This window comes from Dama dama, chromosome 13 (genome assembly GCF_033118175.1).
Source record: "Dama dama isolate Ldn47 chromosome 13, ASM3311817v1, whole genome shotgun sequence".
Taxonomy (NCBI): Eukaryota; Metazoa; Chordata; class Mammalia; order Artiodactyla; family Cervidae; genus Dama; species Dama dama.
The window spans coordinates 10,480,794-10,493,752 of record NC_083693.1 but is presented as its reverse complement, the minus strand read 5'-3'; the positions used below and the strand labels follow the sequence as shown (position 1 = coordinate 10,493,752).

The window sequence follows — 12,959 nt, the reverse complement described above, 5'->3', positions numbered from 1 at the left end:
ATTCCAGTTTGCCCAATTAGTCCTCCTGGTGGCTCAGACGGTAAAGCGTCTGTCTGCAACGCGGGAGACCTGGGTCCGATCCCTGGATCTGGAAGATCCCCTGGAGAAGGAAATGGCAACCTACCCCAGTATTCTTGCCTGGAAAAGCCCATGGACATAGGAGCCTGGTAGGCTACAGCCCACGGGAGCACAAAGAGTCGGACACGACTAAGCCACTTCTCTTTTTCAGAGTTGACTTATTTTCTTGGGCAATCCTGACTGTTCTCTCAGTTTAAATTCTCACACTGATCTGAAACCTAGTCGACACACCAGCCTAGGTCTTGCCCATCTCTAACTTGATTTTGGATATACCTAATCAAATGCTTCCTAAGAAAGTCAGCTTCAGCATCTCAGAAGCTTAAATTGCCGCCTGTCCCTTAAACTTACTCCTTGTCTAGTGCTCACCCATCTCCCTCCCTTCCTCCTCAAGAACTCCTTAGCCCTAACAGGACGCCTGGGGAGGGGGAGTGATCACTGAGGCCTATATTCTAGCGGACCCTCTATCCTTACTGGGGGCCTCCTAGCCCCCTTCCGCAGCCCACCAGGAGCCCCCATATTCTAGCGGACCCTCTATCTTTACTGGGGGCCTCCTAGCCCCCTTCCGCAGCCCACCGGGAGCCCCACCCGCCAAAGCAACTGCCGGACCCCAGGCGCGCGGACGCGCAGGCGCATTGGCCCGGCCCGCCGCCGCCCCGCCCTGCCTGGCCTCTGCGGAAGGCGCCGCGCGCAGCAATGCGCACTTCCTCTCCAGGAGTCCGCGGAGGGAAAGCAGACTCGAAGAGCTCTTGGACGCGGCGGCCCTGCTCTTGCGAGACCGAACAGATATGTCCGAACAAAGTAAGGATGTGTGCGACCCCAACTTTGAAGCCGAGGCCTCCAACTCCGAGGGGCACAGCAGCCCCGGCATTCCCGGCGGGCCCTCTGCTCCCGGGTCTCAGGCCGCGACCCTCGCTGAGCCGGAGAGCCCTCCCTTAAGCCCGCCTGATGCCCCTCTGGCCTCGCTGCCTCCCCAGGCTCCAGGCGAAGAGGGAGACCCGAAGGCCCTGCAGCAGGCCGCTGAGGAAGGCCGTCCCCACCAGGCCCCGAGCACAACTCAGCTCAGCCCGGCGCCCCCGGCCCCGGCCCAGCTGGTGCAGAAGGCACACGAGCTCATGTGGTACGTGCTGGTCAAGGACCAGAAGAGGATGATCATCTGGTTCCCAGACATGGTGAAAGATGTCATCGGCAGTTACAAGAAGTGGTGCAGAAGCATCCTTCGGCGCACCAGCCTCATCCTCGCACGCGTGTTTGGGCTGCACCTGAGGCTGACCAGCCTGCACACCATGGAGTTTTCGCTGGTCAAAGCTCTGGAGCCAGAGGAGTTGGACAGGGTCGCTCTGAGCAACCGCATGCCGATGACAGGCCTCCTGCTGATGATCCTGAGCCTCATTTACGTGAAGGGTCGCGGCGCTCGAGAGAGTGCAGTCTGGAATGTGCTGCGCATCTTGGGGCTGAGGCCTTGGAAGAAACACTCCACCTTCGGAGACGTGAGAAAGCTTATCACCGAGGAGTTCGTCCAGCAGAACTACCTGAAGTACCAGCGCGTCCCCCATGTCGAGCCCCCTGAGTACGAGTTCTTCTGGGGCTCCCGTGCCAGCCGCGAAATCACCAAGATGCAGATCATGGAGTTCCTGGCCAGGGTCTTTAAGAAAAACCCCCAGGCCTGGCCTTCCCGCTACAGAGAAGCTCTGGAAGAGGCTAGAGCCTTGCGGGAGGCCCACCCCACTGCCTACTGCCCCCGCAACAGTGTCTCCGAGGACTAGCAAGGTCTGGAGGCAGATGGATGTTTTCTGCCCCTCGCCAGGGTGGAGGAGGGGTGGGGGTGGGGGACATTAGAATATTCAGGATCTACAGTGCAGTATTTCACGTGTAACTTTTAAGTTTTCCGTATAGTGCTTTTATACCTCTTAATGCAATGTTGTGTTCACTTCAGTAATATTAGTGTGTAGGATTCATGCATGATTGTTTGTAAGTAAGCTCAGTTGGTGCTTTCGCGTTTGTGCTACCTTTCTTGAATTTTTTGTACCAGAGACGTGCTAAACTTACGAAATACACTGAGACATTTTCCATATTCTTGTATGTGTGACGGAGGCTGTGTATTGGGGTAGATTGGTCTTGGAGAGTTTGGAAAAACTCCCCAGAACAGCTGGCCTAACCAAGAGAAAAGCCGACTCCTGTCTTTGTGCTCTGCCTGGGCACAGGAAACATCCCTGTGGAGTTTGGTGATGTGGACTGAGATGGACTCAATGTGGGCACACTTTACTAAACACAGATACAGCCTCACCATGAATAAACTTTAAACATTAAAGATTCTTGTGATACAGTCATTCATGGAAAGTGTACTTTATCTTCTTAACAGAATATTATGGGTTGGGAATGGGAATTATAAAGTATACAGATATAACTATTTCATCTAATAGGACGGGGACGTCAGAACTCATGACTCATAAATGTGTGAAGTGCATAGTTTTATTTTCAGAAAGGAATTAACAAGTTCATATCAAAGCTTTGACAAGTAGAAAAAAGTGCAAAAACCAACAAAGGGGTCATAATCACATCACATAGAAATAACAAATGTTGATATTTAGAGTAATTTCCTCTCTTACATTTTCCACATTTTATAAAAAATAATAGCTGTCTTTTGTGGGCACTAAGAGAGGCATTGTACTAAACCCTTTACATATATTTTCTCTCTTTAATACTCACAACAGCCTTGTGAAGCAGGCACTTAATACATCTGAACCATGGAGGGAATACAGGAATAAAGCAGGTAATTAACTTTCCCTGGATCACAAAGACTTCCTGGGAGGAGAGGCTTGGTTTTAGGGTTTGGACCCAGACTGAATGAGCCCAGAGCCCATACTTTTACCCACCTGTCTCCAGCTGCCCCCCTGACTCCTGGCTTTTAGGTTATGCCTTTAAAAAGTTCCATGTTAGCATCTGTAGTTTTCATGTTATAGCCTGTACTTTTAGCTCCCTACTCTCAACACACACACAGCTAAGGATTATTATTAATGAATCCTCAATATTAATCTTTTAGGCGAATTAAGTCATATTCTGTACAAATCAAGAAAATTCATTTTGGCGAGATTAATGGACCTAACCAAGCCCTGTTCCTACTTAGCAGTGAACCCAAGATTTGAAGCTTGGTCTTTTCTGAAGGACTGTGATGATGGAGCTGACTGACCCGTGGTCTGGAGGAACACACATGGGACACCTTGGAGAGGGATGTGGGGTTGGGGTGGGAAGGTTGCCTATTGGGGTGTCTCCAAAATTGCCATGGGCCGCTAAGCAACCACTTAGAGGGTGGGATGGAGTGAGGGAGGGGTGGTGTCTGAGGATAAATCTCATTATAAAACTCAAACCTGCAAAGGGAAGAGAGAGAAATTGGATTTAATAAGACCAAAAATCCTTCAAACATCAGAATATTGCAAAAGATCATTTGGTTAAAGCCAGGCCATTTTCTGGGGAAGATGGAAAACGAGGGGAACACATAGGTGACATCACCCCCAAAAAGAAGTAATCAGAATTTTATTTGGGTGAGAGAATTACAATCTGAATTGGGAACTAGGATTCCCAGCACTTAAATAACATTTCATAACAGGCTGGTGCTGGTTCTAAAGTGCTGAAGAAGCCTCCCATGTCCTGAGACGAAGTTTATCCCTTTTAGTAGATATCCTGTGAGGTCTCCTGTGGGGAATAGTGGGTATTTCTGCAATAACTTAGGCAGGTGTGCCCTGGCTTTGATGCCACGTCTTAACTCTGAGCCGAAGTGAATTCAAACATTTTAAAAAACTTAAAAAAAAAATTACCTCCCTCTTAACCCAAAACGTCCTGCAGACTCAAAACAAAGCTGTCCCTTTAAATGTAAAATTATGACTCATTTCTGACTTCTCATTTCTGAAGCAGGGCTTCAGAAGCTGTCTCCCCTGCCAAGCCGGGGTGCTGGACACTTTCTCTAATGCCCTAATTCTGCTTGAAGCAACTGTTTAACTCCTGAGCACTTCTTTCATCAAACCCAGAAGTCACCAGCCATGCAGTCCTTTTACTTCCCAGTGTTTGTATTTGCTTTCCTTTCTGCCATGAGAGACGGGGAGAACCACCCCAGAGCTTCTCCCAAGCTCCCTGTCACAGGCACATCACCTGTGCTGTAGAGGACCAAATCTTGAGAGAAGGATGGGATCATGAGAAATGAGAAGCTGACCCCAGCAAGCTGATCCCATGTGGGCAGGGCTTCTCAGCTCCTATGCAGGCCTGGAGACAGTCAGACCCTGAGAGAGAGGCTTCTCAGATGCGGGACAGAGCTAATTCACAACACCAGGTCCTGCATGGAGAGCAGCTTGGGGCACAGGGAAGGAACATCCAGTATCTCTCTAGGATTTTCATGCTGTGCTCAATTGAAAGTTGGGGGTTGGTCAGGTATTTTCCAGAAGGCTTATCTGCAAGGTGCTGCAAGAGCTCATTCGGAATGGAGTCTGCAGACCCTGGATGTTCTAGCCTAGATGACAGTGTCGTGAAGCCCAGACTGCTGCTGCTGGGAAAGAGTTTCTAGTTCCCTGTAGCATCTGATGCTTTATCAGTCTGTTTTGCCAACAAGAACCTCACTTCTTTACAGACACCCACATGCATATTTCACTACAATTAACTTCTTTTAATTAAAGTTGTGGAGGGCAAAAAGGACCTGTGTAAACTGAATGTAATTAGCTTCCAATTAAAATAAATTTATTTGAAAAAATAAACGGTTTACATAAGTAAAAAAAAAATGTAATGCCACCTCATATAAGGTATTTTGAGAGCAAAATAAATGACTTTTGTAGTATCATTATAAAAAAAGAAAATATATGTTTTAAATGAACTTCTTATGAAGTTATGTATTTCCTCTACTTGAAAAGTCATTTATAGCCCCCCTCCACTTGAGTTTTACCTGAGCAGCTCATGAGCATCATTTCCAGTGGGAGTACGGTCTGGTCTTTAAAGCACAGTCATGTTCTCCTAGTATTACCTCCAATAGCATCCGAAACTGTTCATTCAAACTGTTTATAAGTAAGTTTGTTTTTCTTTCCCTGGGCTGTATGATGTTCTTCTTGTTCAGTTGCCCAGTCTTGTCCAGCTCTCTGTGACCCCGTGGACTGCAGCATGCCAGGCCTCCCTGTCCCTCACCATCTCCTGGGGTTTTCCCAAGTTCATGTTCATTGCATCAGTGATGCCTTCTAGCCATCTCATTCTCTGATGCCCTCTTCTCCTTCTGCCCTCAATCTTTCCAAGCATCAGGGTCCTTTCCTGTGAGTCGGATGCTCACATCAGATGACCAAAATACTGGAGTTTCAGCTTCAGCATCAGTCCTTCCAATGAATATTCAGGGTTTATTTCCTTTAAGATTGACTGGTTTGATCTTGCTGTCCAAGGAACTTTCAGGAGTCTTCTCCAGCACCACAGTTTATAGGCATCAATTCTTTGGTGCTCCATCTTCTTTATGGTCCAGCTGTCATAAGTGTACATGACCACTGGGAAGACCATAGCCTTGACTATATGAACCTTTGTTGCAGAGTGATGTCTCTGGTTTTCAACACACTGTCTAGGTTTGTCATAGCTTTCCTGAAAAAAAGCAATCATCTTCTGATTTCATGACTGCAGTCACCATCCACAGTGATTTTAGAGCCAAAGAAGAAGAAATGTTTCCATCTTTTCTCCTTCTATTTGCCATGAAGTAATGGGGTTGGATGCCATGATCTTAGGTGTTTGTTTGTTCATATTTTGTTTTAAACCAGATTTTTCATTCTCCTCCTTCACCCTCCTCAATAGATTCTTTACTTCCTCCTCAAAATGCCAAAGTGCCTCTCTCATTTTCACCATTTCCTTGATGTCTAATTTAGGGAGTGTCATATGTACATGCAGGCTTCCCAGGTGGTCCTAGTGGTAAAGAACCCACATCCCAATGCAGAAGATGCAAGAAACACAGGTTTGATCCCTGGGTGGAAAAGATACTCTGGAGGAGGGCATAACAACACACTACAGGATTCTTGCCTAGAGAATCCCATGGACAGAGGACCTGGTGTGTTACAGTCCATTCGGTTGCAAGGAGTCTGGTATGACTGAAGTGACTTAGCATGCACATGAACATACACACATGAAGGTTTTCAAAGTGGTGTGGTACAGATCTGCCTGCCAATAAAGAGGCTCAGGAGATGAAGATATGATCGCTGGGCCAGGAAGATTCACTGGAGTAGGAAATGGCAACCCACTCCAGTATTTTTGCCTGAAAAATTCCATGGACAGAGGAGCCTGGCAGGCTGCAGTTCATGGCGGGAACGGAGTATGGATTCATATATGCACATGCTTGATAAATATTTATTATATGAATTAAGAAACTCAAAATATAATAAAAGATATATTCCACCACATGGCAAAGACAAAAGGAAGCATAGAGAATAATGACCAATCTCTCTAAAGTAGAGGAAACGTCGACAAGCTGAAATTAATGAAATTTAAAAATACAGAAAAATAGTATAAATATATTTTTTTCAGGTTGGTTCTGTAAATACACCAAGAAAATGGGCAAATGTCTATCAGGTTTTTATTTATTTATTTTTATTACATATACTGGTACTGGTTTTAGGTATGCAACATAATGATTTGATGTATAGATTTATACTGCAATGATTGCAACAGTAAGTTTAGTGAGGATTCACCATTGCACATTGTTACAATTTTTTTTTTTTTGTCTCATGATGAGACAAAAATCTACTCTTTGCAACTTTCAAATATGCAATACAGCACTAACTATAGACATCATATACTCATTACATCCCAAAGACTTATTCAGTACAAAGTTGTGTTTTTTTTTTTTTTAAGGAGAAAAGGTAAATAATTTTTACTAGGTAAATGAGCCAATGACACAGTTTAGCTCCAAACATGACACAAATAGCAAGTGAAAAAATGATAAAAATAATATCCAAACACAGATTGTTAAACCCAGATACTTTTTTTGTGTGCTAATTGATCAAAGATGTAATGGTAATATACATGTTTCAATGCCATTCTTTCATATCATCCCACCCTCACCTTCTCCCACAGAGTCCAAATGTCTGCTCTTTACATCTGTGTCTCTTTTGCTGTCTTGCATATAGGGTCATCATTGCCATCTTTCTAAATTCCATATATATGAGTTAATATAATGTATTCATGTTTCTCTTTCTGGCTTACTTCACTCTGTGAGGGATGGGATGGGGAGGGAGGTGGGAGGGGAATTCAGGATGGTGAGGTACATGTATACCCATGGCTGACTCATGTCAATGTATGGCAAAAGCCACCACAATATAGTAAAATAATTAGCCTCCAATTTAAAGAAATAAGTTAATTTAAAAAAAAAAAAGATGAAAGCCACCATCCTGTACTACCAAGGGTGATTAAAAATAAATGAAAAAAAAAATGGCATTCTGACCCACTGCTAGAGCTATGAGAATAACTATTGTTGAGCCCTGAACAACTTGGGGGTTACATTAGGGCATGTGGAGTGCTGACCCAGTTACAGTCCATTGGAGAATAAATTTACAGTCAACCTTCTTATCTCCAATTCCCCATGTGTGCAGTCAGCCAACCACAGATCCTGTAGTAAGCACTTACTGATAAAAAAGAATCTGCCTATAAATGGACCCACTCAGTTTAAACATGTTGTTTTACTGAACTGTACATGCATTCTTAATTTATGTGCTAATTTGTAGTGTGTGTTGAGCACTTAATACATTGCATTTGCAGTGTTAGCTTTCAGTGCATTGAGAGAAGCAGATGAATAATAATTACACTTTAGGACAGTGAGTGCCACTCCAGGAGAAATATGGAGGCTCAGAAGGCTGAAAACAGAGCATCCAACTCTGACTTTCCTCAAAGAGTGACATATAAATATACATCTATAAGATAAGCAAGAATTAGCCACATAAAAGTGGTTCAGGAAGGGTAGTCAAGGATAAATTTGTGAGAAGGGACAGTTGTGTGAACACACAGACAAGCATGTAAGACTATGAAGTTTCTGAAAATCTGCTAAGAAGACAGGAAATAAATGTTTGAATGGGCTGGAAGATAAACATTGGATACGCAGAAAGAAAATACTGTGCTGAAGATATGTTTGATGCCCTGAAGATGTGAGTCATTTTAATCCTATGACAGCTCAACAGTGTTAGAAGGAATTGTCCTGAAAGAAGGCCTTCTTTTGAGTAAGCATCTTCCTTTGTTTCCTGATTGTTATTCAAGGGTGTAAACATCCATTTTTATCTCTTATTTTACCTTATTATTATTTCTTTCATCTGCCAGGAACTCTTACTGTAGCTATATCATGCATATTTCAATGTTTCAAGAGTGTCATGTATAGTCCTTGTTGTTGTTGAACTTCAACTGTAAGTCTACATAGCGCTGTGTTCTGAATACATATTAGTGAATTAGACAAAAAGGAGTCCTGGTCTCAAGGATTTTACTGAGACTCACAGTGCAGATAGAGCACAATAAAAAGGTAAACAAACAAATGAACCATTAAATGCAGATCACATATTTGGATAAGATAATGAGATAAATGACTTGGTCATAATGATAAAGAATGGTGGAGGAGATCAGCTGAGATAAGATTCTTAGGAAAGAGTTCTCTGAAAAAGTGACACTTCACGGAATTTTTGAAGGATTAGGAGAGATCTAGCAAAGAGCAGAGGGAATGTGAATCTAGGCAGAGAAAATAACCATATATGAAGGCCCAGAGTTAATTAACTGAATTTTCTGGTTTGCTTTATGGCCAGACACAGCATTACAGATGAGCAAGGTAACATGCAACCCACAACACTCCTCTGATTTGTCTCTGCAACAGAGGCTGCACAAGTTGGAATATGTGATTTCTCAGCCTGCTGGAGCTGCTGTAATCAACATAGAAGAAATACCTAAGTTTTCCTTTCCCACATCTATTTACTCTTTCTAAGAACAGAGAAGGAATGTCAGGAGCTATTGCAGCTCCTATGATGACGAGAATTAAAAGAGGCAAATCACAGTGATGTTAAGCTTGATGTCTTCAAATCATTGAACAATTATCAACAGTCACGTAATTATCTCTGTATTTCATTTTTCCCCAGATTTACCAAGATATAATTGACCTAGCATTGTGTAAGTTTAAGGTATACAATGTATTGATTTGTTACATTTATAGATTGCAAAGTGTCTGCTAAGTCACTTCACTCATATCTGACTCTTTGCGACCCTATGGACTGTAGGCTGCCAGGCTCCTCTGTCCATGGACTTCTCTAGGCAAGAATGCTAGAGTGGGTTGCCATGTCCTTCTCCAGAGAATCTTCCTGACCCAGGGATTGAACCCGTGTCTCTTAGGTCTCCTGTATTGGCAGCAAGTTCTTTACCACTAGTACCACCTGGGAAGATTGCAAAATGATCACTAGCAAAATGTTACTTTGCAATATCAGCATGTCACAAAATTATCATATTTTTTGTGATGAGATCATCCTGTTTATTAGACCCCCAGAATTTATTTATCTTATATTTGGAAGTCTGTATACTTTGACCAACATCATCTCATCACCCTTACTTCCACCCCTGCCCCAATAACCACCACACAACTATGTCTCTGTGACTTTGGCTCTTCATTGGATTCTACGTGTAAGTCATATTGTACAATATTTGTATTTCTCTACCTGAAGTATTTCACTCAGCATATGACCTCTGGTTTTATCCATGCCGCTGATAATAGCAGAATTCCCTTCCTTATCATAACTGTATATTCCACTTTTTGGAATATGGCTTCCCAGGTGGTGCTAGTGGTAAACAATCCACCTGCTAATGTAGGATATGCAAGAATTGGGTTTGATTTCTGGGTCAGGAAGATCCCTTAGAGAAGGAAATGGCAACACAGTCTAATATCCTCACCTGGAAAATTCCATGGACAGAGGAGCCTGGAGGGCTGCAGTCCATGGGATCACAAAAAATCAGACAAAACTAAGTGATTGATCCCGCGCATGCGTGCACACACACACATACACACACATAAATATATATATGCTTGTTTATTAATAGATAAAGGATGTGTGGTATATTTAATTATTAAAGTCAGCTTATTTTTAAGTCAGTGTTGCCATTTGATTAAAAAATCATGCTAATAATGGTAATGCATTCTAAGGGTTAAAAAAAAAAAAAGGCAGATAATTAGGACAGATAGTGGCTATAGCCCAGCACTTACAGGCAATGATAAATTAGCAAACTGTATTACAGAGTAAATGTTTGTGCTAGTGATAAAGAACCCACCTGCCAATGGAGGAAACATAAAAGATGTGGATTTGATCCCTGGGTTGGGAATATCCCCTGCAGGAGGGCATGGCAACTCATTCCAGTGTTCTTGCCTGGAGAATCCCATGGACAGAGGGGCCTGGTGGTCCACAGTCCTTATGATCACAAAGAGTCAGACATAACTGAAGTGACTTCACACACACACACACACACACACACACACACATGGAATTCCCTGGTTGTTCACTGATTAAGAATTCACCTTCCAATGCAGGAGAAAACTAAGATCCCATATGCCACGGGGCAACTAAGCACCATGTGCCATAAGTAAAGAAGCCTGCATATCACAACTAGAGAAGCCTGCACACCACAGGGAAGAGCCTTCATGCCACAGTGAAGATCCAGCACAGTCAAAAAAAAGAAAAAAAAAAACAGATAGGGAGAATAAATAGAAATTACAAAGGATTTGGGACTGATTTGAAAATATATTTTTAAAATACTATTGTAGCTATTGTATTCAGAATAACTTAAGAGGAGTTAGAGTCAAAATTGGGACTACATTAAGAGATGAGGATGATGTAGAAAAAGATAGAGTGTGTTTCTTTTTTGGACATGGGGTTGCAGATACCTTTCTGAGAGGATTGTGATTTAGTGAGATAAGGAAGAGGTGGGGAGAACAGGTTTGGGGAAAAAGTCATAAGAGGATTCTAGGACATATCTTTAAAAAAAAAACAAACTTATAGACAGTTAATAAAGATGTGTAACTTAAAAGAATGAATCACAGCCCTGCATTGAAGCAGTATATTTATCCAGAGAGAAAGTGTAAAGTAAAGTGTGTCCATGGTTGTATTCTGGGAAACTGAAACATTTCCATGTCTAGAAGGAAGACCTGGTGAAGTGATTCCAAGCAGTAATTAGGTGAGAGACAGAAAAATAAACCAAGAGAATGTTTGATCATATAAATTAAAATAATGGCCTTCTGAGGTGGAGGAATTGGCCAGTGATGTCAAATGCTGTTGAGATATCAAAACCATTTGAGTGTGTGTGTGTGTGTGTGTGTGTGTGTGTGTGTAGGAAGGGTGTTACATCAGTAGGATCAGTGATAATTAGAGATAAGATAATGAGGATTAAGTTCAGAGGCATATAGTTCAGTAAGCATTAGCTCAGGTGAGAGGTGATGTTGACCTTACCAAGGGAATGAATGGTGAAGATTAATGGGAAATAAAAATCAATATTTGGAGATAAAGTTGACATGAATCAATGACTGAATAAACATAAGGACAGGAAAGAGTAAAGAGTATGACAAAGTTTCTGTTTGAGTAATGCCTACCATTGGGTTTGGGGCCAAAGAAAAAGCAGGTTTATGTGGAAACACGATGAATTCAACTTTAGACATGCTGAGTTTGATGTAAATGTGAGGCTATGCAGGGACATTCACTTGACTGAGGAGAAATTTCTAAGAGAGGAAATGAAGACGTAGATTAAGATTTCATGAACCCATGAAAGGGAGGGAATGATACTCCTTGGGGAGAATACTTGTACTTGGAAAGTTTGTCTGTGCTTTGCCCAGTCAGCATAGGACATCCACTGTTCAGGTCACTCAGACACGAGCACTAGACATCCTCAGGCTTCTGTACTATTTAAGTTCCTATAAGCATAGGAGTTTGGGAACCTTGAAGATTGATAGGGGAGAAGTGCAGGATGGATCATTGCAGAAAACAAATATCAACAGGACAAGAAGAGATGGAACTTTCAAAGGCCAAAAACAAACAGTGGACAGATCAGGGATAAAACAAAACCTAGAGATGCCAAGGGAGTATGGAGAAAAGAGAACCCTTATACACTGTTTTTAGCGATGTAAATTGGTAAAACCACTGTGGAAAACAGTATGTAGGTTTTCAGAAAGCTAGAAATATCATTATCATATGACCCAGCAACCGCACACCTGGGCACATATCTAGACAAAGTTATAATTTAAAGTGATACATGAACTCCCATGTTCATAACAGCAATATTTACAATAGCCAAGACATGGAAACAACCTAAATGTCCATTGGCAGATGAATGGATAAAGAAGATGGAACCCCTGAAATTATATATATATAATATATATATATATATATATATATATATATATATATATATATATATATCAACCAAAAAAAAAAAAAAAAGAATGAAATAAAGCCATCTGTAGCAACATGGATGCAACTATAGATTTTCATAGTAAGTGAAGTAAATCAGGAGACACATGTATGATATCAACACATATATGTAGAATGTAATATATGACACACATGAACCTATACATGAAACAGAATGATGGACATATAGAAATAGACTGTAGTTGCCAATGGGGAGGGTTTTGGAGGAGGGGCAGGGTAAGAATTCAGGGTTAGCAAATGTAAGCTTTTATACATAGAACGGATAAACAAGAAGATCCTGGTGGCATAGTAGATAAGAATGCACCTCCCAGTACAGGGAGTATGGGTTAGCTTTATGGTCTAGGGAGATTCCATAAGCTTCAGAGCAAACAGGCCCCCACACCACAACTACTGAGCCTGCATTCTAGAGCCCGTGAGCCTCAACAACTGAGCGCATGTGCTGCAACTAGT

General features: G+C 42.3%; 1 protein-coding gene across 1 annotated transcript; it reads left to right on the top strand.

The window, feature by feature from the left end:
• The first annotated feature begins 754 nt into the window (after positions 1 to 754).
• NDN (necdin, MAGE family member) lies at positions 755 to 2,405 on the top strand. The gene has a single exon (XM_061159582.1). The coding sequence runs from the start codon at positions 864 to 866 to the stop codon at positions 1,839 to 1,841; it is 978 nt and encodes a 325-aa protein (XP_061015565.1). The 5' UTR covers positions 755 to 863; the 3' UTR covers positions 1,842 to 2,405.
• The last annotated feature ends 10,554 nt before the right edge of the window (positions 2,406 to 12,959 follow it).

What these genes read in the sequence shown, in the direction of transcription:
- NDN (XM_061159582.1), top strand. Translation starts at nt 864, where the DNA reads ATGTCCGAACAAAGTAAGGATGTGTGCGACCCCAACTTTGAAGCCGAG.